At 39.7% G+C, this 26,801-nt stretch overlaps 2 protein-coding genes across 2 annotated transcripts in view; one reads left to right on the forward strand and one right to left on the reverse strand.

The window, feature by feature from the left end:
• The window catches only part of LOC135496970 (uncharacterized), a 28,564-nt gene extending 16,619 nt beyond the window's left edge, over positions 1-11,945 (reverse strand). The window contains exons 1-6 of the mRNA XM_064786580.1: positions 11,875-11,945; positions 8,187-8,240; positions 5,150-5,275; positions 4,715-4,840; positions 4,280-4,405; positions 3,845-3,970 (exon numbers count right to left, since the gene is read on the reverse strand). Coding sequence (XP_064642650.1) covers positions 3,845-3,970; positions 4,280-4,405; positions 4,715-4,840; positions 5,150-5,275; positions 8,187-8,190 — 508 coding nt within the window. The 5' untranslated portion in view covers positions 8,191-8,240; positions 11,875-11,945. The remainder of the gene's footprint in view (positions 1-3,844; positions 3,971-4,279; positions 4,406-4,714; positions 4,841-5,149; positions 5,276-8,186; positions 8,241-11,874) is intronic.
• Positions 11,946-12,607: 662 nt separating this feature from the next.
• On the forward strand, positions 12,608-24,641 carry LOC135498822 (transmembrane protein 184B-like). The gene is made up of 8 exons (XM_064789291.1): positions 12,608-12,760; positions 14,988-15,206; positions 18,681-18,846; positions 20,040-20,130; positions 21,114-21,189; positions 22,523-22,614; positions 22,815-22,984; positions 23,808-24,641. The coding sequence occupies exons 2-8, from the start codon at positions 14,988-14,990 to the stop codon at positions 24,323-24,325; spliced, it is 1,332 nt and encodes a 443-aa protein (XP_064645361.1). The 5' UTR covers positions 12,608-12,760; the 3' UTR covers positions 24,326-24,641.
• The last annotated feature ends 2,160 nt before the right edge of the window (positions 24,642-26,801 follow it).

Consider the following 26,801-nt stretch of genomic DNA (forward strand, 5'->3'; position numbering starts at 1 on the left):
TAATCGGTCTCATTATGTTTTATTGCCCTCGATCAGTGCTTAAATGACGAGTATTTGTGCAGTGACATACATGTAGACATTACAAAGATGCTATATTTTATTTTGATACAAGTGAAATGTATCCTTAGTAGGTAATTTCCACATGGGACTGATGATACTAAAGAAGAGGACAACACATTAACTAACCATCACCTTTCATTAAAAAAACTGTGCGTGTCAAAAACTCCTTGCCAAGGCTGCGTGGGATACACACGTCTTTGCTATTGGCCATGAAGTGACCATTTCTATCTACTCTGCCTTTTGTTATTTTTTTCAAAAAATGTTTTGCCCAATTAACACAATTTGTCTGCGGGGAATATCTAGTACGGGTATGGGTGGTTATTACCGCAAATAAAGACAAACCAAAGCAAAGACACTTGTGTAGCATATCAAGGACACGTAGATTGATACTCCTATGTGTGCCACATCAAAGACATCTGGAATGCATGTTTTGTTTTTGTTTGATACAGCATAGATAAAACGGTCTCGTTAAACTTTCTTCTTTGATCCATACTTAGTAACACCATAAAGGAATAAACACCAGTTATAAGGGTAAATTTTAATCAAGGGAAACTTTTTGTTCAAAGTTGCAATGAATATTTATCTGTAGACTGATGCATCCTAACCACACTTTCTACGTTCGTTTATTTACTGACAGACAATGTATTAACTTGAACATAAAAAAAATTGTTCGCTAGATAATTGTTTTAATGAGTGAACTGATAAGAACTTGCCATTACCGTTCCGTTTCGATTTGAACGCGACCACCAATAGTACCATCATAATCGATGATAAATCAGTGGCGTATGACATATTGGACTAGAGTCAACAAAATATTGAATTAGACCGAGTTGACAGGCTTGAATATTCCAAACCAATGTTTTGCGAAGTAATTAACATGCACGGTATATACAGATCAGTGCTCCTACTTTTTAAACTTTCACAATGCGTGCATGCTGGTTTACATGTACAGTGGAACCTCCCTTTCCGAACCACTCTCAATTAAGGACAACCTCTCTAATAAGGACACGACTTTTGGTCCCAAATTGATTGTTTCCATTCAATTTGACCTTTCTAATCAGGACACCTCTCTATTAAGTACAGCACTTGTTTGACCCGAGAGAGTCCTTAATAGAGAGTTTCTACTGCAATTTCTTTTTGATTGATATATAAAGGTCGATAATGTGACTACGTCTCTTCGAACAAACTAAAACTTCAATTCTGCCGAGGTTTTGGCCAACATTTCAGCTCCCACCGAGTGGTTTTGGATATCTCAAATTAAACAACGAAACATGTTGTTTTAAATGGTTTTTGACAGCTTCCACATTTTGCACCAACTCATGCGGTCGTTTGTGCATAGTGCATTTACACTGTAAAGTGCTGTACGTTTTAAATCCAGGCTACATGTATTTTAGAATAAAAATCAATTCGTACGTCTAACACAATGACCGGGTAGGTTGTGTTGGGGACCCGTCGTGTTCCGGCTGCTAAGGTCTCGTTAGGGAGTTTCTTTTTATTTTGTTTTTAAACAGCATTTCATTGGCTGATGAATTTACTAGTAAAGTACATTTAGTCTCTTCGAAAATGCACTTTTCTAATTGCTTGGCGTTTTAAACTAAATTTTCAACTACTTTATCAATTTACCCATTTTCACCAAGAACAGCTAATCAATGGCTGGTGTCACGACTAAATTTGGGTTTTATTAGGCGTTACTACTAAAGATCTGTATAAGGTACCCCTGGAAACAGCCAATAGGGACATTCTTATGCAATCTATGTCAGGCTCTGTTTCGGTACCAAGGGATAGACCAGTTTAAATTTGGGAGATTTGCCTTGGCTCTGGTCGAGTATAGACCAGAGCAAGGAACTAATGACGTATCAAAAAATATCAAGTGTGTGTGTTATTTTTTTGTTCGTTTATTTGTTTTGTTGATTATGGTGACCTGAATGTTAGATATTTTTTGTAATTTCTAACACACATCTCTTCTATTAGAAGGAATAGACATTGCTTATACTAGACTATACTGTATTATACATGACGCCATTGTATTGGCCTTCGGTGTGTTTTATGCAAGTATCAATTCGTGTCTTGTACCCCCCCCCCCCCCCCCCTCCTCAAGGGTACGACACCTTATCACCCTATAACGACATCTTAAGGCTCAAGCATCACCCTTTTTTCACCAATGCTACTTTTTCTTTCGTCAAGACATCACCATCAACAATATATCAGTTATCACCATCATATAAAGTAATCGGACTAATTTTACTGGGTAAGGCTGTATGTTCGACAAGACATCGACACATTAGCATCCTTATTCTTTCCAGCTTCGCCAAATTTTCACTAAAGGAAGAATAAATACTACTCAAGCATCGACAAAGATTAGTGGTGATAACTTAACTACCCTTGAGGAGGGGGGGGGGGGGGGGGGGGGTACAAGAAACGAATTGATACTTGCATTAAGCGTACCTTCATTTTAGGGAGAACCATGATTTGTTCCTTTACTGAGCGAGTTATATAGGTCAAAGGTATAAATTTTGGCTGATGATCGAGGGGACTTCTTTTAACACGTTTTCTATTCGACGCAAATCGCGCTCGTCGAATTATATGACTGGGTTGAGTCAGAGCTTTCGGTATGTTCGTCTGCTTGGTCTGAGATATTTAGAAACAGAAAGTAAAATAGGTCATCACCACTCATAGATTTCGAGTGCAATAAGTCTACGCGTAAATGTGAAAATTCAGGAGAACCAAAAAATATCTAAACGAAATTGTTAGTTTCAATGCAAAATGCGTCGTCAACTCACAAACTGCAAGCTAGAAGCATAAACAAGAATTTCATTCTTAAATATTCGGATTGATATCAGGAGATACCTCGTTGGGTAATACCCACAGCTTTAAACATGCTTTAATTAATCTAGCTAGTTCCCTCCAACCTCGGCTCATGTGCGTCGTCACTGATTATTTTGAAATAAATATGACACAGTTTATTGACATCATATGATGGCTGAAATTACTGTCGAAAAGGCTAAGAACCTTTTTACGTGATTTTGGGAGCTGAAGAGATGGCCTCCTTATTTTTCTTTCTATAACTGATTCTTTATTCATAAAATACTGACATGAACAGATACAATGGTCAATGACCACACATGATAGTAATTACATTTTGGTGCATAAATGGTGATATGAAAACAACGGCCCTGGACAGGTATCGGAAGCCCAGGTGTTCCGGATGCGGCGGCCTGAGAACAAGTCTTGTTTGTCTCACAAGGTCAAATTATTCTATAATGTTACTCAACATAACTGACAATACTTTCCTACTTCGGACTTCTAAAATTTGCTATAAAAATCGCTATAGTTATCGAGAAGTAAATTGATCCCCAGACCGGCTTGTAAAAGTTTACTTCTCGATAACTATAGCGATTTATAACATTCTAATAGCCTGGGAATGTTGTATCTATTGTTAGTAATAACATTCTTTAATTGTCAAGCGATTTTATGCAGTTTTAGCATTGTTTTCGTAGAGTTTCCGTTGATTCCGTTGATTCCATCGATTCCGTTAAATCGACATGGCCAAATTTTAGGGGTTCCTCCTAACAGAAACCAAATCAAATAATGATTTTTAAGAAGGGGGGAGAGTCAAATAAAGAAAATAATTTGCGGGAAAGATTTCAAGAGGGGTGCTCCTCCCAATTGTAATAGGGTGTAGAACACCAAGGTGACATCACTAATGAATGATTGATCAATGAAGGTTGACATCTAAAATGAAGGCTGAGACCAGGCATATGCCTGCCAACATCAATCTACCTACATGTTGATGGTGTATTCCAATTCTCTTCTCTGTGGCGCTTTCTCTTTCCCCTGTGATCGGATCCAGGAAACCCTTTCTCGACAGAAGAAGAGCTCTTCTCAGAGTTACTATCAAGACTAGCTGATGCTGAAATACAAATAAAAAGTACATGTAATCTGTTCTAAATAATCAAGACTACATGTTACGATGTCTGTAATGCTACATCATAAGGACCTATGTTACAATTCTGCGTTTGTATGTAAACCAGTTTACAGTACCGGGAAGAATTTGTCTGTTTCTGCCGGGTAACACGCAGGACCGGTCAGCGCAAAGACAAATTCATGAACTTCGAAAACTGCACTAAATGTGGTCTTGTCTAGCAGCAATTTGTTTGCATGTAGAAAGCCTATTGATGGCTGAGACCAGGCATATGCCTGCCAAAATCAATCTACCTACATGTTGATGGTGTATTCCAATTCTCTTCTCTGTGGCGCTTTCTCTTTCCCCTGTGATCGGATCCAGGAAACCCTTTCTCGACAGAAGAAGAGCTCTTCTCAGAGTTACTATCAAGACTAGCTGATGCTGAAATACAAATAAAAAGTACATGTAATCTGTTCTAAATAATCAAGACTACATGTTACGATGTCTGTAATGCTACATCATAAGGACCTATGTTACAATTCTGCGTTTGTATGTAAACCAGTTTACAGTACCGGGAAGAATTTGTCTGTTTCTGCCGGGTAACACGCAGGACCGGTCAGCGCAAAGACAAATTCATGAACTTCGAAAACTGCACTAAATGTGGTCTTGTCTAGCAGCAATTTGTTTGCATGTAGAAAGCCTATTGATGGCTAAGACCAGGCATATGCCTGCCAACATCAATCTACCTACATGTTGATGGTGTATTCCAATTCTCTTCTCTGTGGCGCTTTCTCTTTCCCCTGTGATCGGATCCAGGAAACCCTTTCTCGACAGAAGAAGAGCTCTTCTCAGAGTTACTATCAAGACTAGCTGATGCTGAAATACAAATAAAAAGTACATGTAATCTGTTCTAAATAATCAAGACTACATGTTACGATGTCTGTAATGCTACATCATAAGGACCTATGTTACAATTCTGCGTTTGTATGTAAACCAGTTTACAGTACCGGGAAGAATTTGTCTGTTTCTGCCGGGTAACACGCAGGACCGGTCAGCGCAAAGACAAATTCATGAACTTCGAAAACTGCACTAAATGTGGTCTTGTCTAGCAGCAATTTGTTTGCATGTAGAAAGCCTATTGATGGCTGAGACCAGGCATATGCCTGCCAACATCAATCTACCTACATGTTGATGGTGTATTCCAATTCTCTTCTCTGTGGCGCTTTCTCTTTCCCCTGTGATCGGATCCAGGAAACCCTTTCTCGACAGAAGAAGAGCTCTTCTCAGAGTTACTATCAAGACTAGCTGATGCTGAAATACAAATAAAAAGTACATGTAATCTGTTCTAAATAATCAAGACTACATGTTACGATGTCTGTAATGCTACATCATAAGGACCTATGTTACAATTCTGCGTTTATATGTAAACCAGTTTACAGTACCGGGAAGAATTTGTCTGTTTCTGCCGGGTAACACGCAGGACCGGTCAGCGCCAAGACAAATTCATGAAATTCGAAAAATAATCCATTTCAAGCACGAGATGCATTATAGTTAACATCAGGGTGTCTATAAAACGAAGATTGAAGATTGCAGAATCTATATAACGCAGAGGTCAGAAAAAGGTGGAAAACTATATCACTACCATAATGGACGTAGAGCTGAAATAGTTTGTCACACATCTCCTCCGTCAGTTCAGATCGGATGACCTCAAAACTTTTCCTGAAAGTCGTGGTTGATATGGAGATGCACCTCGCCGGGTTTAATTGGTAAAATTTGAAGCGATCTCGGAGAAATAGCATTTTTTATTCTTTCTATATATGGGCATACTCATGAACATAAGGGGCCTTTTCAGCAGGTCTGTTTTGCATATGGGGCCATCTGTTAAATCAAAAGTGTGGGATTATACAAAAATAACCCGCGAAAGTATTGGGGCCACTATACGTTTAAAGCATTCATCCATTTCCGCAATTTTCCCCCTTTATTTTGATCGTACTCTTTCACCTTACGTTGTTAATCGCTCTTAATTTGTCTAAGTACCGTATGGGAATTCATCACGTGATACTCGTCTCATCATAACAAAACCGCCTCACCCGACCCAAGCACTGGGCGCAAAGTAGCGCGCAGCTCCCTATATGAATACCCGGGGAAATATAAAATATAATATAAAATCCCGATTAACATTTCTTTACTGCGATAAAAACAGGCTAACAACTGCAGATTAACAAGTAAGTGAGTGTTCCGGAACGAGTGGAATCCGTGCGGAGGGTGTCGAAAAAACCCTAGGCGAACTACTTCCTCCGTCTGGTGCTGCCACCCACTATGCTCGCGGCATTTGCTGTAGGCATACTAAGTTCGTAACACGCCAACTCTTCACCATTCGCGAAATAGTTCGTCAAAATAAGTCGAGACCACTTTGAAGAGTGGTGGAGTTTGATTTTTCCGCTCGTTTTGGCTAAAAACAAAAGTAATTTGGAGGAAAATCATCCCCCCAAATCATCATGTTCGATTTGTAAACACATGGGTCGGCGCGGAGTGCTCCACATCACACATCGACCTATTTTACGCATATCAAAATCAAGACAACATCACAACCCCCAGACATATAATTTAATTTCACCCAAATTGCCCCGACCCCACAGTAAGCCATCACCCTAAAACAACCCGCTCCACGGGTATTATGCTAGTACATGTAATGAATTAGATTGCAGAATCTATAAAATGCAGAGGTCAGAAAATTTACATGTTCAACAGTCAGGCATTTGATTTTAGCATTTTCACATCTCTGAGAAACAAAGTCATTGAGAACAAAAGTCATTTGAAACAATTCCGCACACTATCACTATTTTCAGAGGGTTGTGGTCAGAAGGCCATATGTACACAAAATCAACATCATGTACAGGAATTATTTTCATTTATTGACGTATCACGTCTAAATTAAGGGGGAGGTATCTTTAAAAGGTATTGTACATGATAACATAGTATGAATCGATTATTAGTGACCCTTCATTGTTAACTTGCCATTAGAAAAACTATAAAATTAAGAATTCCCGAACTATAAAACGAAGATGCACTCAAAAATCATTGAGGAAAATGTGTTATCAATTTCAAACTTTGGCAACATGACTTTCAAACCAATACGACCCTTTTCTATTGATTTCAACAAATTCCACACACTTTCATTAATTTTCAGAGGGGGTGTGGTCGGGTATATAGGCCTAATGTACGACCACACCCCCTTCATTGTTAACATCATGGTAAACATGTTCTCGCCTTGAGCACTTTTATACATTCTCAGCATGGGATGCGTGCCATTTATCATTATTTGCGAACCCAAACCCATGCCGCTGATCAGCTGATGAGGGCGAGGCATTATTTGATGTGTGGGTGGGGCGGGGGGTGGGCGGGCGGCCATATTTTTTCCTCATTTTTTTTATCTTAGCTCAGAATCATCGCTCTTTTCGCTTCTTACTGCCAAATTCCATGGTCAGACAAAATATGATGCGGCCCTTAAGTTCACATCGTAATTAGCGATGTAAATGATAAATGTCGCGCTATGGCCACGCGAGATCTCGAAACTCGTGCGCAGGACGAGGAAAAGTATTTATAGATCACGCTGGTACATTCTGCCAAACCCAATGTACACTCCGGACGCATTGGACCGTCATGTCGCCATAATGAGATCCAATTAGGATGACGCAATGGACTGCCCCGCAAGTCGAACCCAATGCCGCAATTACTAAAATCATGAAGTGATCGCACAGGCACGTGAACTGCGATCTTTCAACGGCATCAATGACTTAACTTTCGTCGTACCGACCTTTCCTGGACATTGCATTGACGTTAAATGATACCAGCCATAATTTGTAGACGCATTCTCGCCAAAACCACATGAACAAAAGTCGCTACCTAAATAAATTGCTAATTATGAGGTAAATTTGATAAATTCGAAAATGAGACGATTTAACATTGAACAAATTCCTTTTCACGAACGGCTTTGGTTATAAATGTACATGTAGTTTCTTTGGTCAGAATCAAAGCATAATAATCAGGGTTAGACATGCAGTAAAAATCTAAAGGTTCACAATGTGCAAAAACAGCCAGGTTCTTTGACGTCATGACGTCACGAGAATGGGCGGTTGGACATAATGATGAGTCAGGTAGGTTAGTATAAGTTTACACAAACTCGTCTGAAAAAATTGCCAGTTTTGTATGTCTTACTCACCCATCGTCAGAAACCGCCGTGCAGGAACAGTTCACCGTCAAAAATATTTCTCAACTGAAAGGAAAAGTTGAAATTGACGTTTATATACATGTAGATTACAGATATTGATTACCTTTAGCAATCCCTGTTGATCTTTTATGGACATCAGGATTCGATCACCAATTATCGATCACCAATTATGTTAATTCATGTAAGATTGCCCAAAGTTACTTTGGCAATAACAGTGCTGATCAATGACATGAATATTCGAGTAGAAAACAGAAGGTGGCAATAATATTATAGGTTATCATTATTATTAAATCGTAATGTTATTGCCACGAAATATTGTCTATGAATTGACCTGTACTTCCCAATAATGAAATCTCAAATGGTTGTAAATACTGATTGTGAATAATTAGATTTTATCTTAACGGCAGAGTTTGAGCGTTTTGTTCAAGTTTAGTTCATTTCACCAGGGCCAAATTCATAAAGGGCGTTTAAGGGTTAGACGTGTGTAACTTCTCCCTGATCAGTTTCAGGTCCTATTCATATTCTGTGGAGATTTACATGAAGGACCTGAATCATTCTATTCAGTAGTTAATCGCTGTTTTAAGCTAAACACCCTTTATGAATTTGGCCTATCCGATGACGTTAGGAATATTTCAACTGTGCGCGCACCCCAATATTCCATTGGAAAAAAGGTTCCGACCAACCGGCCTCCTCTTGATATTTTGCCCGATATCGTGATAATGAAACAGCTGCTCTTCTACCAAAATCGTATTCAGGATTTTTTTGAAATATCATGCAAGTCATGAGAGAAGCGCAAATCACAGTATCTTATTCAATATTTATGTACCGAGTATCACACGCTATAACATCGCCAACCCCAGCGAACACCAAATTTCAAGGGTCAACTATAGTTTACTATTGTCTAAAATGACCATTGTCTAGATTACCATTGTCTAATTCACCATTGTCTAAAATGACCATTGTCTAGTTTACCATTGTCTACTTTACATTGTCTAATATACCGTTGTCTAATTTATTTTTGTCTAAATTAACAGGATTCAGTCATGCAATAGCATCCTTAGGAAATCGCTTCTCCGGCCTGTGTGCAGGGCCGTAGAAGATAACATCAACTCCTGATTTCCTCATGTAGCCGCTATATCTTATTCAATTTTATGTAAACATCCTAAGCGCACATCCCAGTAGCTCTTTAACACGGTTTTCATTCGAAAAGGCTGCGTTAAACTGGTCTCCTGTTGATTTTTTTCTCTCAATGGATAACAAAATGATGACTTAACCGATGATATATAGCTGCTCTTGTACCAAAATCGTATCCATGTTTTATTCCTGAAATATCATGCAAGTCATGAGAGTATAATAGGCGAATATCAGTATCTAATTCACATGTATGTACTGAGTATAACACGATATAACATCGCCGACATCGCCGACTTCGGAGAACAACAATTTCAAGGATCAATATTGATCAAGGGAACACCTATAAGTTCATGACGTTGACATGAATATCATCGATACACGTGTGTATATACATGAAGTTGCAGCAGCACCACAATTTTCACGCACTTGTACATGAGTGTGGAAATGTCTTTAATACGAACATAAACATGCGAATAATATCAGTGTTAAACTCAAACATCATAAGATAGGAAATTTAACATCCACCATTCCTTTCGATTTGAAACGCAATTAACATCTTGATCAAAGTCCTTTGATGAATTATCTATAATCCTAAAACAAAGGAAAAGTGGCCTGATAGCTAGTTGGCAGGCATGCACAAGATAAGATAAGACGTTTAAAATTTACTATCCCTTTGCGATTTAAAACGCAATAACATCTTGACCAAAGTCCCCTAAAAACAAAGGAAATATTGAATATTTCACCAGAGGCCTGATAGCTACTTGGCAGGCTATTCCAAATCAATGATCCTATTGTAGTTTAGCTGAATTTCGAAGTGATTCATATGCACGGTTCAAGGGTCAACAGAACTCTTAGAATTAAGATAGATATGATGTATTGTTTATTTATCGCATTTATCTATACATACATTTTTAATCGATGACAATGACCAAGTTCAACAGCGAGAATTCAACCCATAGTTTCATTTTAAGTCCACATGATCCCGCAACAAGACTTTTAAGTTGTCATGCATTGACATCAAGTGAGGTCCAGGTCTGTGAAGTTGGCTCCCAGTTCCCAGTTCCCATTCGTGCCCATTTTGAAAGTTGTTCTTTTGCCTTCCAATACTTCCAGTACGGGCACGAATAAGGAACTGGGAGTTAGGCTAAGTTTTGCCCATTTCCCAATTCAAATTTCTTTACAATCGTAAGTTCTTTACAATCGGGCTACAATCGACCGTGGGAGCACGCAGTGACCCTGGGTGATTGGGGGTTCAACCTTTGGGTGCTATACGGCTCTTCTGAAACGTCGACTGCGCGCACTAACCAGAACTGTCTCAAAAAGGGTTGGTGCTTTGGAGAACCCTGGGTAGTTGGGGGTTCAACCTTTGGGTGCTACGGCTCTTCTGAAACGTCGACAGGGTACTTCGCAAAACCCCAACCCCCGTCTAGTCAGTCAGGTTCTATATTAATCGGCGCCCTTAGAGGGAGCATGCAGATGGCCATTAAGCGATAGTAGGCCTATCAAACACTTGGTAATATACAATATCAACAAACATTCGGCAGATTTAATACCTCACTTTGGTACCCAAACCGAGGAACGAGTGAAACAGGTTGGGTCACAGATTAGGGCACTTTTGAATCTGAGAGACTACGATTTCCTAGCCCGCGCATAAACCAGTGAGATCATTGAGCTTCTGGCGTACATTGATCTGAACTTGGAGTAAAAACTCCAATATCTGAAGGTTATGTGGGGGTCCACTCTCAGTATATTAGTATAAATGTACCAAATCAATGAATTGTATGTTTCACCTCGACGCAAGGACCTAACGCACCGCGTAGCGGCAAAATATCGAAGCTGTCGAAACATTGATAACGGGTTACTAATACCGCGATTGTGGGGTTGTAACTATTTTGCTGTATATTGTCACGAGGAAAAATAAGCACGCGACCTAACGCCAACCTATTTATGTAAAATGACAATTAGAAGGTATATAGTTCAGGAAATGTTGATTAAAAATCATTCCTTATCGTCTTTTGAGAGCATTTTTAATTTTAAAAAGTATTTGCCTACGTCACAGAGTCTCTGCAATGGTAATTTTTATCACAGTAGTCTCGCGTAGCCAGACCTTCTTCACTTGTTAGTCTGGCCCAAGCCAGGCGTTCATTGTACTAGACCTACACGTTTTCCACCACAATGTATCTGGCCCGAAGAAACACTGCGCAAGTTTACCTCGAGCTGTAGCTAAGAATAGATTATGCTAATGAGCATACTTCCACATTGAGTTTTCCCAGGATTGTGCATATCGCGCGCGAAGCTACTTTCCCTGATACCATTAGGCCCCGCGTAGTGGCGCTGAAGCGGCAGTTCTAATCAAGAGAGTGGTTGAGTCACTCTATGTATAGACGGACCTAACCAAAATTGCTTACATATTCGCATTGCTACAATGAAAGACCTAATACTGAAACCACATTTTGTCTGTTGACTGTGCTTTAAGAGAGACTGGCATCAAGCAGTTAACAGACACCACTATACCCCCTCACACTCAGAAACCACAAACGCCCACCTCTTCCTGCTTCCTGCTTCTAGATCGTCATTAGGCTATCCACATCATTGTAAACGTATGCCTATATAAAGGCCTATAGGCCTACTTCTCTTCATTAACGAAATAAACATAGGCCTCGGCCTATAAACATCATAAACCTAATCAAAGGAGAGCGTTCCTTAAAGAAGTGAATTAACTATTCATTTGTTTAATTTACTATCAACTATTCATTTATTTTGTAACAGTTACATACAGTAAATCTCTGGAATTCTTTTATTTCTTATATTGTGGCACTCTTTTGGCCTCAAATCCCTGCGAGTGTTTCCCCTGTGGTCACCAAATGATGAACACTCGCACAGAAACGCCAACAGATTATGAACTGGGACATAACATCTTTTAGAGTAACCAGACTAAATGCAAACCAAGGTGTTGCGGAGTCCAAATACGGCGCGAAATTTAGAATCTCGCGCGGGTCATGAACTTTTAGTAAACTATTTTGCCGTACTTGGCGCTGTTCGAATTTATACGCCTCTTTTTCTTATATCGCACAGGAGAGTCATCAAAAAATAATTTCTCTAAAACATCGCAAAAAGTGCTTGTTTTGTGCGAATAAACTGCATTTCTACTTCATGATTGCGCTAAAAAGAGGCATCATAGTCACTGGGATCTCAAAGATTTGTCTGACACGCTCAATACACCCTTATTTCAAACATAATGATGAAATAATGACGTCACGCATAAATAGAAATCGCCATGTTTTTGTGTTGATCAACGAATGTTTGGACTGAATCATAAGCTCGTGAATTTATTTGCCTCTACAACTGTTTACAACATGAAGTCAAGCTGATATTGGATTTTTGGTGTCGGTATTGAATACTCTTTTCGCTGAGACCTTTAGATTGTCAAGGTAAAGTCGTGGGAGCTAATTATTTGTTTGACAGCTGCCATCGTCAGCAGTGCAGTGTCATTTTTGTGTACTTTCAATCATGCACTGTAGGCTCGTGCAGTATACACAGTAGCCTACTAGGCCCTAAATATTGGCTTTTGTCATTGTTTTCATCATCATCATCATCATCAAATAAGGCATCAGGGTCCAGGTATGGGCCCATGAAGAACAGCTAACGACCCATTGGGTCAGCCGTGTAGGGGAAAAAGTAAATAAATGGGTTAAAATTTACAATCCCCGATCGGAAATGACGTAGTTTGATCGCATTCAACTACCGTATTTTCCGGCGTATGACCCGCGGCTTTTTGCCCTCAAACAGGCCCAAAAAGTGGGGGTGCGGGTAATACAAAGGTGCGGGTCTTGCGTGGATTCTGAGAGGGATAAGCCCCAACCCCAAAGAAAAAAAAGGGGACCAAACTGGTTACTTGATAAGGATTTATGTCCATCGTTTTCGCATTGTTTTCAACCAATATTTCCGCCATGATCGCATAGTTTGTGATGTCTCCGCTAGGGAAAATAGTTACGGCCATGCTGGAATTGATCCACTTTGGTTAACAATTAAAAAAAACATGGCGGTTCTAGGATGTCAACATCAATGAATGGCTTACTATTTTTGGAGAATGCGGGTCTTGGAGCAGTGCGGGTCATAATCAGGTGCGGGTCTTGCGTGGCTTTAGGTAATGGTCAAAGGGGGTGCGGGTCATAGGGCAGTGCGGGGGATAATCCGGAAAATACGGTACATGAACTAAAAATCCATTGAAAAGTGGTGCTTCGTTAGTCAACCGATGACCTTTTTTTGGGGTGTGATCGGGGATTGTAAACTCGTTCCAATAAATGAATAAACAAGATATAAAGCCTAGGTAACAGCAAACCGGTCATCCTATTATTGCGTCCAGTGGCGACCAGTGGCGTCCAACGCGTAATAATAGGGTGTATATGGTTAGAAATGTTTTCAAGCTCCTAAAACACTTTCAATAAACAAGATTTAGAAGTTTAGTGGAGTTTGCAAACCTAGTTTTTGAATAATCATCCATCATCTCCATGTGCCAACCTGATGCCAGATCCTGATTCCGCTTTTTCTATAAACCCAAGGAACGGCAGTTAAAACAAACATGGCGTCCAGTACTTTTGCTGGACGCATACTAAGATCGTTTTCTGGTGATGATTATTCAAAAACTAGGTTTGTTAACTCCACCAAACTTCTAAATCTTGTTTTTTGAAAGTGTTTTAGGAGCTTGAAAACATTTTTAACCATATACACCCTATTATTTCGCGTTGGACGCCACTGGTTGCCACTGAACGCAAAATAGGATGACCCCAGCAAACGTTAAACTATAACTATAAGTGCAATAGCCAATAGTTTGTACACCGGTGCAGTGGTGTGGCCCAGTTTTGATAAATTAAGAGATGCAGAGTAATTTTAGTGCGAGTTCACAATAGATGGTTGTTTTGATGTGGATTACGATGGGCCAACGCGATTGGGCAAATTATGAATCAGTTGTCTTCAGTCCGGTTGGTTATGACTGAGGTTACAAATAATTTACTGGCATTTGTTTAGGCTAGCCATTGAATGATTGCCCTTGGGTCTGGGATGCTCGGGGCAATACCGAATACGACACTTAAGAAGTTCGCCCAGGATGTGGCAATGGTACGGTTTAGACAATGGGAGACTGTTAAAATGTGGAATCTGCCAAATGGCAAAGCGAGGATGCAAAGATTCCCGATCCAACATTTTCGCAGTCTCCCAAACCCATTGTCTAAAGACTAAATCGTACTTCTTAACTGTCGTATGTTGTGTTTGATAGGCCTTTTCGCAGAAGACGAATCAGATCAGAGCCCAAACAAATCAAATGCGCACACTCAAGAGTCAGAAAGCCGAAGCCGACTTCGGCAATGCCATAGGCCACTGTGACTGACCCAAAAATCCAGGTGAAACGCATGACTGGTCAGTACCCAAACATCTTCAAAAAGTAGGTTCAGCGATAACTATATTGAATATTCGCATACAAGTTTTGATACACTTAGTAACTTTAGCTGTACTGTGAGGTAGACCCCTATGAAGGACTCTGTGTGACATTCCTGGTTCCAGCCTATACTCGCCCTTTACTGTCGACCATCATATTTCAGAAAAACAATCCTCAATGAAATTTGTCACTTTAGATAAGATTATTTTACATTTTCTTGCTAGATGGCTCAAAGCACTGCAGCACCCACGCCTGGCATGCCTGGAGCTGGAAATGCTACTTCGACTCTCCCGGCCACAACAACAATCTTTATCGATAATGTGACTGATTCTAGTCCTACCGCCAACTTCACGCCAATACCACCGATATTCCTCCAGACACCTGCAGCGCAGGGCATTGCTGGAGTCTTCACGTTCGCAGCTTTAATTGTCACAATACATCAGGTAAGTGCGATCATTTCCTACAACGGGTTGTCGGACCAAGTCATGTTCATCATATGTGACCCGCTCTACCAAAACTAGGCGCTTGTCACATCTGAACTTGACAGGTTGATACGGACTTGTTGTTCATTTCCCTATTGTAGACCTTTTGTGATTTGGTCACATTTCACAAAAGGTCTACAATAGGGAAATGAACAACAAGTCCGTATCAACCTGTCAAGTTCAGATGCGACAAGCGCCTAGTTTTGGTAGAGCGGGTCACATATGTGACCTGTCACAGCAAAACCAGGCACATGTCGCTCTGAGCTTGGCAGGTTGAGACGGACTGTTTGTTCATTTCTCTATTGCCTGCTTTTTTTGAAATATGAGCACATCAATTTCTTCCATTACCTCCTGGTGTCATTTAGACTCAACACATTATGCACCGAAATATGAAAGACTTGTAATCTTCCCTCTTGGAAGTTGGATAGAATTGTAGAGAGGATCGGTCAGACTGATTATTAACCATAACTGACTAGACCCAACTATCGCCCACACGTAAAACATAAAACTTTTTATGTCTTTTATGACTTTTTCTTGTGCTGTTTGGAAGGATGCCTGCAAAATTTGAAGGTTGAAAGTAAGAATTTGAGCCCTGTGTACATTTTCAGAGGTTCTAAAACTAAAACCTACTCTGTTCTTTCAATCAAAAATCACCAAAAAATTAATCTGGGAGGTTAAAAATTTCTCATTGTCTAAAGAAGCTCGGAATATAGATCGATATAAAATTCAACAATCCTGTTGTGGAGACAGATAAAAAATGTGCTATTCTAAATATACTACTGTAAATACTGAATGAACAACAGCATAACTGCACTACAGTATTCATATTGTGTAATTTCTTTTTTCCTGAGGTGCGAGTAAATATACAGAATAATGAATGAAGAGTGTCTCCCATTAACTTAAGGTTTGACCATTGATCGCGGAGGCCTTGGGTACCGCCATTTCGGCTAAACCTCAAAATCCTAAAGATATTTAAAAAGCTCTTTCAAAATGAATTGAATGCTCATTTAAAACCCTGGAGGCTGTTCTCTGGAAAACAAAGAACAGACTCCAGCCCTCGAAATGAGCATTCACTACGTTTTGAAAAAGTTCTAATTGCTTCAGGATTTTCAAGTTCTAGCCAATGGTCAACCCTTAAAAAAGGCACTTTTAGAGATTTTGCTGTGTTAAAATGCATGCCAAACCCTGTTTGTAGTTGTATGCATGTGGCCAGCTCCTATCTAGTCTGTGATATTGTCTTTGGACTTGCTTTGAATGCCAGAGAACTTAGATTTTAGAGATGTACTTGATCTTCTGCTTTGTTTGTGAGCAGCTGTTGCACCTGCAGGCCTTAACCTCTGCAGGCAGAAGAAACAACTGCGAAATCAGCAGGAACATTTCTAATGATCGTTTTTATTACACGGTAGTTGCCAGATGGTTCATTCAGCTGTCAAGTGAATGTGATCCAACCTAAGCTCAATTTTGCACACAAGGGATTGATATTTTGAAAACTGTACAATTGTAGATTTTCGAAAAATGCAAGTAAAAAAGTGGTCACCCTGACTCCCTCTGAATCTGAATGATGAAAATAAAATGTCCAGCTGGGGTCCTGGTATAGGAGACTGAGACTGTGACTGTCAGGGAGACAAACGATTGCCTTGTTACTTGTTACCAAACAGTATTGAAGTAACCGGCGGCTAGTATCTAGATATATTCATCGATGATCTCAGTCCTCTCTCTTGTCAATTTCGAACATCTCCAACATTTTCTTGCAAAATGCATTTCCATTACATGGTTTGGCAATGACAACCGACACAATGCACCTTTCGTCAGTCTTTTTATGTGTTTTTTACCAAAAACCTGCTACATCAATGCATATTCCTCTTTCCCCTTCGCCATGAAATGTGACCTGATAATTGCCCTCCCCCACATTCAGCTGGCTGCAATGGTATGCTTCTACATTATTGATCCAGCCTCCTTTACCATGGTATATTAGCATACGCTTGATGTACCCGTGCTCACTGCCCTGGGCATTGATTGATCACGCAGAGAATACAATTTGTATCCTAGCATCACTTGGTTCTGATTTTCATCAAGTCAACATATTTTAATTTGTTCATTTATTGTCCAAAGTCAAAACCTATCATGCATATGATCATTGATCGACTCAGAAGGCAGAAACCGGCTTGTTTTACAAAATAACTAATAGTTGCTACATAAACCATGAAATTTTGTGAGCGTTTCATTTTTGCGATTTTTGCAAAAGCGCCCTCCAACCCAAACTTTAAAAGTGCTAGTCTAATGCATCCAAACCATTTTAAAACTTCTGCAGCATTGAGCAGACGGGGTACTCAAGTTATCAAAATGAAAATGAGCAAATTCCCCAAATTTTAGCTGTCGTGAAAATTCCACGGTTTACATAGGCTGTTGCTCAAACTCCAACAATCCAGTTGCAGTTTCAACTAGCCTACTCTCCTCTCCTGACCTATTTCACCTGGGCATCAAGTGGTTGCTCAGGAAGTATTGAATACTGTATAGTTGTCATGGCAACTAGCATAAATAATACATGTATTGTGACCACCAAGGTAAATGACCATTATCACATTCTGTTGTGTGAACAATTGTAGTTACTGCTCTGGGATAGTTACCATCTTGCCAGTAATGACATTACTGGAAGAAATAGACAAAGGCTACATGTGGTAAATTCTCTAAATTGTCTGTCCTGGCAAGTCATTACCAGTGAATTTGGTCTTGTGAAGAAAAAGATACGTCATGCAAGTTGTCACCATGATGATGTAGGGGGTGGGCGTTGTTTTGGAGTCAGAAATCCATGACACGAAGTAACATTTTGTTTTTCATACATGTATGTGCGTCTTTATTTGCAAATATTCCTCACTAAGACTAGGTGATGTTTTTTTTGTTAACAGATACTGAGATAGAACATGTAGTATAGATGACCCAAAAACAGCTGTATGGATCCTGCAATATCATGAAAACATCTCAAAATGCAGTCTATGATAATAATGATGATAAACCTTCCAGAAGAGGTTGTTGAGAATGCCACAATACTTTTGTTTTATAGCTCAGCTGACGAAAAGGCATTGACCAATGTCTTTCAGCTGAGTGCCTGACCCTTGGGCCTCTTGTTCCAACAAGTGCCTAGACAAGGCGGCTGCAGCCTCACTCAGTTCACTCATGGACAAGTCCATGCACTTGCACAGTGTAAACGGTAAAAGGGGCCTATGTAGTAAAAGTAGGTCTTTCAAATGACATGATGAGGGGCTGTAGATATTGTTGTGACACAGGTATGTTGAACATGTTGAGGAAGATCCGATAGTTGCATGCTTTCATTATCATCATTGCAGCATCTCATCTCCTTAAAAGCAGGTCTGCCTTAAGTCCTTGTGAAGTGGTTAAAAAATGCTACAAATATCTTCATGTGGTTCTATTTTCTAGATTTACCTACATCTGCGTTACTACACATGCCCAAACGAACAACGGTGGATAGTGCGGATTCTCTTCATAGTTCCTATCTACTCGTTTGACTCATGGTTGAGCCTCATGTTCTTCAATAATGACAGTTACTATGTTTACTTCGACACGGTGAGAGATTGTTACGAAGGTAAGTAACAGTGTATGTTGATGACTTCCATGCTGATAGAATTTAATAACTGTTAACCACGAAATTTTCACAAGTAGATTAGAATCATGAAAAATCATTTCTGAAATTTGAAAACTGATAGGAATTTCGTAAATCAGAAATCGTACATATTTGCATATATCTTTTACTGCCAAATTTTCGAGCTGCAGAATTTTTGCAGTTCATAGTATCGTTGAACATCTGATATGTGATCTGCGATCTCTTTGCTTCATTCCGTGTTACTTGTTCTAACTTGTTCTAAGTAAAGGGACAACTTTCGCATATGGTATGTAACATTAAAAAGATGGTTTTCGGCAGGACCAGGAACAGGATGGTAGAAAAATCATTAAATTGCAATGAACGGAATGTAACTAATGGTTACCGGCAATGTTTTAAAAGTCAAAAGCTGCCTCCAAAGATGGGAGTGGTGAAAATCATCTTTCTTGTGACATTTCATGTGGCGTCACATAGTGGCGAGAAGGGGTATTATACTCTTGGCTACCTAAATCCAACGCAAAGTTATCCCTTTAGAAAACATGTTAGTGGGCTTTTCGAGGCTTCATCATGTATAGAAAATGTCTGTGCAGTCGCAGCTTTTTTCCTGTAATTTCATCTAATTAAGGCAGTTAGCAACACTAATTATCTAATTATTACCACTGTCATGCTATTGTTTGCCTTGACATGTGGGACATTCATTGCGGAGGGGGAGGGGGGCTTTATACATGCGTGGAGATGTAATAACAATAGTATAAATAGTATATTGTGAGACTGAGAGGCAGGACGCTACAACCGAAAAAAAAATTGTTATACCTATCTGGTGTGGTATACATGTCAAATGCATGTACAGTAGTAGAAGGAATGTATCAAATAACATACTTCTTATGTGAAAAAGCAAACTGTTGTTATTTACACCTGACTTATTAGTTGTACTTGTAGTTGGTACGAATTTTTATGGGGTAGAGATACCGATCCTCCCTTACCCCTTGTTTCAACGATCTCACCATCATGGGTCTCTAGGTTTGGATGCCCCCCCTTTCCAGAGTTTCTGGGACATCCACTGTACAGATCTTGTAAAAATATCTTCCTCTAATTTAGATATTGACTTCAGTACCTGTACATGTATGAATTACAAAGTTATGAGTTTGGCTCATGATGATTTACAACCCTCTTTGCAGCATTTGTGATCTACAATTTCTTAAGTCTTTGCTATGAGTACTTGGGAGGAGAGAGTTCTATCATGTCCGAAATCAGAGGAAAGCCCATTCAGTAAGTACTATCTCGTTGTCCTTTTCAGTCCCCGTGTTTAACTTAGCTCGAGTAGCCTCATGGCCTAGTGCCCGTACTAGTGGTGAACACAACTGGCTACCACAGTAGGATTTAAATCCTTTGTTGAGGAGACATATAATCATGAAATTTTCACAGATGAGTAACATATTTATAGTAAACTATACATGTACAGTAGAACCTCTCTATTAAGAACACCCTTGGGACTGACAAGATGTGTCCTTGATAGAGAGGTGTCCTGATTAGAGAGGTCAAATAGAATGACAACCACCATTTTGGGACCAAAACTAGTGTCCTTAATAGAGAGGTTGTCCTTGATAGAAAGGTGTCGGCTAAGGGAGGTTCCACTATATATGGTTACATCAAATCATATATCAGTGTGTCTCCTCAAGTTGAATTGTTTGTAATACTTTGGGTACATTCGAGCTTTGTATGGTTGTATGATTGTTGTGCTTGGCGAAGAGAAAAAAATATTGCCTGACTACCAGTACGACACCAAGGTCATATTGCCATTGTGGCATCTTTGGTATAAAAAGAAGAAGTTGCCTGACTCGGGGTCATGCCATTGCGTGTCTTTGGTAATACAAGTATGTGCCGTAGATTTACATGAAGTATGACTATAGAATGAAACTCTTAGCTTGCCTTAGCCAAGTCCTTGTGTTCATAATTTTTGCAGTCATGATTCTACCCTCTGCAGTTTGCAGATTTGATACAGTGAAGTTTTAAAGGGGGACTATAGGCAAGAGGAGGGGGTTTAATTGGCCCGTTTCAGGTGACAAATATACACAGTAAGGGTTAACTGGGTAATGTTGGATTCTGCACTCTAGTTCCTCACACAAGCAGGAAAAGTTTCGACGTACTGTGAGATGGGAGAGACCCCTATGGGCAGATTTGTGTAACTTTGTCTTGCCTGCCTAGCTCAGCTGCCTACAGAGTCCCTTTAACTTCACCGCTTTCCGTTTTAGGAGTGATTGGATGATGTGTACTTGCTGCCTCGCTGGGAAACAATACACCATTGGGTTCCTCAGATTCTGCAAACAGGTTCGTAGCATGATCATGTTGAAAATAGATACAAATAGAACCTCTCTAATAAGGACACTAATGGGACTGACAAGTGTTATCTGTATTATGGAGGTGGCCTGATTACAGAGGTCAAATTGAATGGCAACCAATTGCGGACCAGAACTAGCGTTGTTAATCATGTTTAAATAGAGATGGTGTCCTTTATAGAGAGGTTGTTTTCTAAGGGAGGTTACACTGTTTTGTGTGGGCTAAGCTTCTGTAGTGATACTATTGGAAAAACCTAAATGCCTACACCCAGTCTCAGATGTCTGTGTCAGGGACTATTTCAACTTGACATGCAGATATCTTGTGACCTCATGGTGGTTGCCAAGCAGCTTTCTTCAGCATTGATGCTATAATAATTGATTGATTGTCAGCAAACATCGTGTCCTTACTTATCGCTTATTGGGTAGCTTGATTTATATTTTAGACCAAGGAAACAGTGTGTACATCTACTGTTAGTTGTAGTGTCATTGTCATGAGTGGAAGATATGCGATAATAGAGGTTTAATTTGAGAAGCCAAATGATTGCATGATCTATCTCCATGCAGTTAGGACTTCATACATATTATTGTGCAAGATTTTGTTATTTGGAATAGAATCAGGACGTTATTGCCAATAATATGCTCCACCTGCCGATAATCTGTGACATAGGCACTTGGCTGGAACATTGTCAAAGACAGATAGCCATTCGAATGGCCTTTGATATAACGCCTACCAGTCACTTGAGCTATGGACTTCAGAACACATAAACTGCTCAAGTTTTTATTTTTAAAAAGACTCATCTAAATATTAGTCACTGGTACCACGGGACTCGGAAAGAAAAACCATTTGTAACATCACCTTATTTGATGTTTTACTCAGCTTTAAAAGCCTCCAGGAAGCTTTTAAAACAACTAAGAAAGTTTATATGACGCTGCTGGCTTCCCAAAAGAAAAAAATGAAAATTTCGTAAAATATTTGTTGCTTCACTTTTCCCCTTTGTCTCCCTATTCCTCATTAGTGACATGCCCCTACTTGCCTGTGCCGGTCACACATGACATGTCTACTGGTATGGGAGCACTCCTGTAGATGTGCTTTAAACTTTCTATTTCTAATCAACTCACTTGTTGTCAAAATGTCAAGCCTTTATGAATAGATGTCATACTAGATTTCAACAAAGTGTACACTGCCATCAGGTGAACTGAATAATGCCACAGAGCCTAGGCAATATACTGAACTGATAGAATTTCTTACTGAACTTTTCTAACAGAATGTCAGTTATCACAGGGAAAGATTGTTTAAAAGGTATTCTCCTTCTGTTCTATTTCAGGCCACTCTACAATTCTGCTTGATCAAGCCAGTGATGGCCATCATCACCCTGATCCTGCAGGCATTTGGTCTCTACAAGGACGGCAACTTCTCGTGAGTAGGATATCCGCTTATCATACACTCGGGCATTGATGTCGATTATTTTGTTTAGCTATACCTTGGTATCACCATCAGCTGTGATCATCAAATAACACTGTTTCCTCAAGTGTATTTGGCTTGGTCTCAGTGTTGTCACAATGTACTAGATTCTTGCACTTGTTCCTCTAATATTACACTAAGAATTTGTCTTCCAGTCCCGAAAGTGGTTACCTGTACCTGATTATCATCTACAACATATCGGTCAGCTTTGCCCTCTACGGCCTGTTCCTCTTCTACTACGCGACCAGGGAACTACTCAGCGCTTACGATCCTGTCATCAAGTTCTGCACCGTCAAATCGGTCGTTTTTCTATCATTCTGGCAAGGTGAGTGTGACACATTATACTCATGTGAGGTTGTCTAATTCTCGGCTCAATACACGGGAGATGAGTTCAAACCCCATTTGTTTAGTTTCTGTAAGTTGCAGCACAGGCATGTGAAAATACGAAATTAGTAGCCCCGCAATCCCTTATTGACAACACACCTTTTTCTATGTTGTCAGGGTATGTTTGTCAGACTGGAACCCTGTGATAGCGACATTTGCTGTTTCGCACTTTGCATGAAGTGCAGTTCTAGTGCCATCGTTACTGTTCAGGGCTGTAGAGTTGTTGACCTACCGTCGTGTTACTAGAAATGGTAATTTGTTGTTTGATAAACATTGATGAATGTGATTACATTTTAAACCAGGCCTTACAACTTGGTTAACTTTTGTAACGAAATTGGTTAACTTTTGTAACAAACTTGGTTAACTTTTGTAACAAACTTGGTTAACTTTTGTTACAAACTTGGTTAACTTTTGTAACAAACTTGGTTAACTTTTGTAACAAACTTGGTTAACTTTTGTAACAAACTTGGTTAACTTTTGTAACAAACTTGGTTAACTTTTGTTACAAACTTGGTTAACTTTTGTAACAAACTTGGTTAACTTTTGTAACAAACTTGGTTAACTTTTGTTACAAACTTGGTTAACTTTTGTAACAAACTTGGTTAACTTTTGTTACAAACTTGGTTAACTTTTGTAACAAACTTGGTTAACTTTTGTAACAAACTTTGTTAACTTTTGTTACAAACTTGGTTAACTTTTGTAACAAACTTGGTTAACTTTTGTAACAAACTTGGTTAACTTTTGTACATTTCCTCTCTGTTTAGGTGTGCTCCTAGCTATTTTAGAAAAAGCCGGTGCTATCCCTGCCATTTATGCGGTAGGCGGTGCGATGACAGTCGGAGTGGGTACCGTCGCTGCTGGCTACCAAAACTTCATCATTTGCATCGAGATGTTCTTCGCATCCATAGCGTTAAGATTTGCCTTCCCGCACACCGTATACTCAATCAGCGAAACGACAACAACGGGTCGAACGGTCTCGCTGCAGAGTATATCCAGTAGTCTGAAGGAAACGATGAATCCGAAAGATATCATGAATGATGCGATCCACAACTTCCATCCCCAGTACCAGCAGTACACTCAGCAGGGCTCCGACATACCGCAAGAGGAGATGGACTCTTACCGAGATCATTATAAAGATATTTATAATGATATACCGGGTAGTACGGGCGGGCCACAGGACAGCCATAAAAACGGTAACGTCTCTCGGCCATCAGGGATACCCAATCGTAGCCGGTTTACGGAGAAGACCACTCTTCTTAGTTCAGATGATGAATTCCAGTGAGTAGGGACTTAAAAACTGTCACAGTGACAGACTGCCCTGGTACGTATCTAAGATTATCATGTGTAGGGACCTCATTCCTAGTGTTCTTTGGTGGCCTGTATTACATGGCTTTTGAACATTTTAGTCCCTGAGTATGAGGTCTCTCTAGTTTTCTGAGGCACAGTGTATGTTGACAGAAACTCGATAGAGTAAATCTACTAGTCATTGGACTATACAAGAATGCTCCCTTAAGAGCCAGATCTGAGGGTGTAGATTTAAAAGCCATATTTGGGTGGTGATATTGAAGTGATTAGAGTTGGTGGCTATTCCTGACAGTACAGCATAATGATGTGACTCTGTTCATTACTGTACAGTGATGTGACTTTGTCTACTTCTGTACAGCAATGTGGCTGTTCATTACTATACAGTAATGTGCCTTTGTCTACTTCTGTACAGTAATGTTACTGTTCATTACTATACAGTAATGTGCCTTTGTCTACTTCTGTACAGCAATGTGGCTGTTCATTACTATACAGTAATGTGCCTTTGTCTACTTCTGTACAGCAATGTGGCTGCTCATTACTATACAGTGATGTGACTTTGTCTACTTCTGTACAGCAATGTGGCTGCTCGTTACTATACAGTAATGTGCCTTTGTCTACTTCTGTACAGCAATGTGGCTGTTCATTACTATACAGTGATGTGCCTTTGTCTACTTCTGTACAGCAATGTGGCTGCTCATTACTATACAGTGATGTGACTTTGTCTACTTCTGTACAGCAATGTGGCTGCTCATTACTATACAGTAATGTGCCTTTGTCTACTTCTGTACAGCAATGTGGCTGTTCATTACTATACAGTAATGTGCCTTTGTCTACTTCTGTACAGCAATGTGGCTGCTCATTACTATACAGTGATGTGACTTTGTCTACTTCTGTACAGCAATGTGGCTGTTCATTACTATACTGCAGTAATGTGACTTTGTCTACTTCTGTACAGTAATGTTACTGTTCATTACTGTACAGTAATGTGCCTTTGTCTGCAACTATACAGTAATGTGACTGTTCATTACTGTACCATAGTGTACATATTGTCAGGAACAGTCAAAAGCTTTATGGTATAAAAGAGATTTTTGCTGCTGGTGTACTTGCAAAGTAAAAACTTACTCTTTTCATTGAATTGTTACCAGAATCTGTCGACAGATTGACCATCCCAATTCAAAATCAGCTGCAGGTGATAATCTCTAATCTAAGAAAAGTCAAGAGCCCCCCTGTAAACTGATATTCATTGTTTCATGTTGATGTTATTCCTATTATTATCAAAGGCTGTGCAATACAAATATAACACACGATGTAAATTATTGGGTAATGTCTGGTATATTGTCCAAATAATGTGTTCGTCCTATTTGTGATGTATATGTACCTGGCCGTGACATGGTGGCTTGGCCCTTGTTAATTGATATTCCATGTAGTGACATTTTGCTATTTATAAATATGTATGCTAGAATTGTTGACTGTTCCTGACAGGCCAAGTTCCAACTGTCTGGGTGAAATATAACGGCATTGTTATGACTGTTTGGGACCTAACAGTCATGAATACAGAAGAGCCAAAAACTGTACTCCCTACAAACATCATCCTAACAATATCAGGCCATTTCACTTGATACATAAGTCGTAGTTCCACCTATCATTATCATAAAACCCCGTGTTTTTTCAAGACCCGTGTCTTCGCCGTGTGTCAAAAAACCCGCGGCGCACTTACACCTATCAGTTGTGTTAGATAATGGTTAATAGCCCCGGCGACAGGTGCGCTGTAGGTAGGGAGCTTTCCTGTGTTTCTTTCCCGTTGGAGGGGGCGCAATACCGAGGCAACTACACCGCGCCATCTGTCGCTGGATCTTAGAACTTGTGATTGCCGTGTCTATTCAGATTCCACCTATCAAAAAACCCGTGTTGAACATGGGTCTAAATTAGCCCCCGATTAGCCCCATCGAGCTTGATGGGGCTAATAGACACGGAGATTTGACACACGGGTTTATTTAGACACGGCAATTCATAGGTGTAAGCGCAAAAGACACAGGGATTTGATAGGTGGAAGTACGACTATACTTACTCCCTGGGAAACATGCGTAAGGAGAAGTCGTGTTGTAGGCCCTGTTTGTAGGATGTACATACATTTAATGGTCAGGTTTTGCAAGGCTACATTTTACGATTTAATGATTACATTTTCAAAGAAATTCAAGCAAATTTATGATCAAAGTCAAGCATTTCTAAGTGTTCAGTATTGCATGAAGTACGGCACACTCATATGTACATGTATTGATATATCTGGCAACCCAACCTTGGTGCACCAGTTTTGACAACATCAATTCATGATCATAAACGTAAAAGGTATTGTATTGCAAAGCCTCAGTATCTAAATCTGCCTAATGGTCAGTTGAATTTGGTTTGGAGAACATTTTGTTTTGTATTTGAGATATTGAGAGGTGTTTATTTTG

The sequence above is a fragment of the Lineus longissimus genome, chromosome 1 (genome assembly GCF_910592395.1).
Source record: "Lineus longissimus chromosome 1, tnLinLong1.2, whole genome shotgun sequence".
Taxonomy (NCBI): Eukaryota; Metazoa; Nemertea; class Pilidiophora; order Heteronemertea; family Lineidae; genus Lineus; species Lineus longissimus.

Bases quoted from the DNA above. Each gene is read 5' to 3' on its own strand.
- LOC135498822 (XM_064789291.1), top strand. From the start codon at position 14,988: ATGGCTCAAAGCACTGCAGCACCCACGCCTGGCATGCCTGGAGCTGGA. The intron at 18,847-20,039 runs GTAAGTAACAGT...CCCTCTTTGCAG, and splicing joins GGTGAGAGATTGTTACGAAG to CATTTGTGATCTACAATTTC. The intron at 21,190-22,522 runs GTTCGTAGCATG...GTTCTATTTCAG, and splicing joins TCCTCAGATTCTGCAAACAG to GCCACTCTACAATTCTGCTT.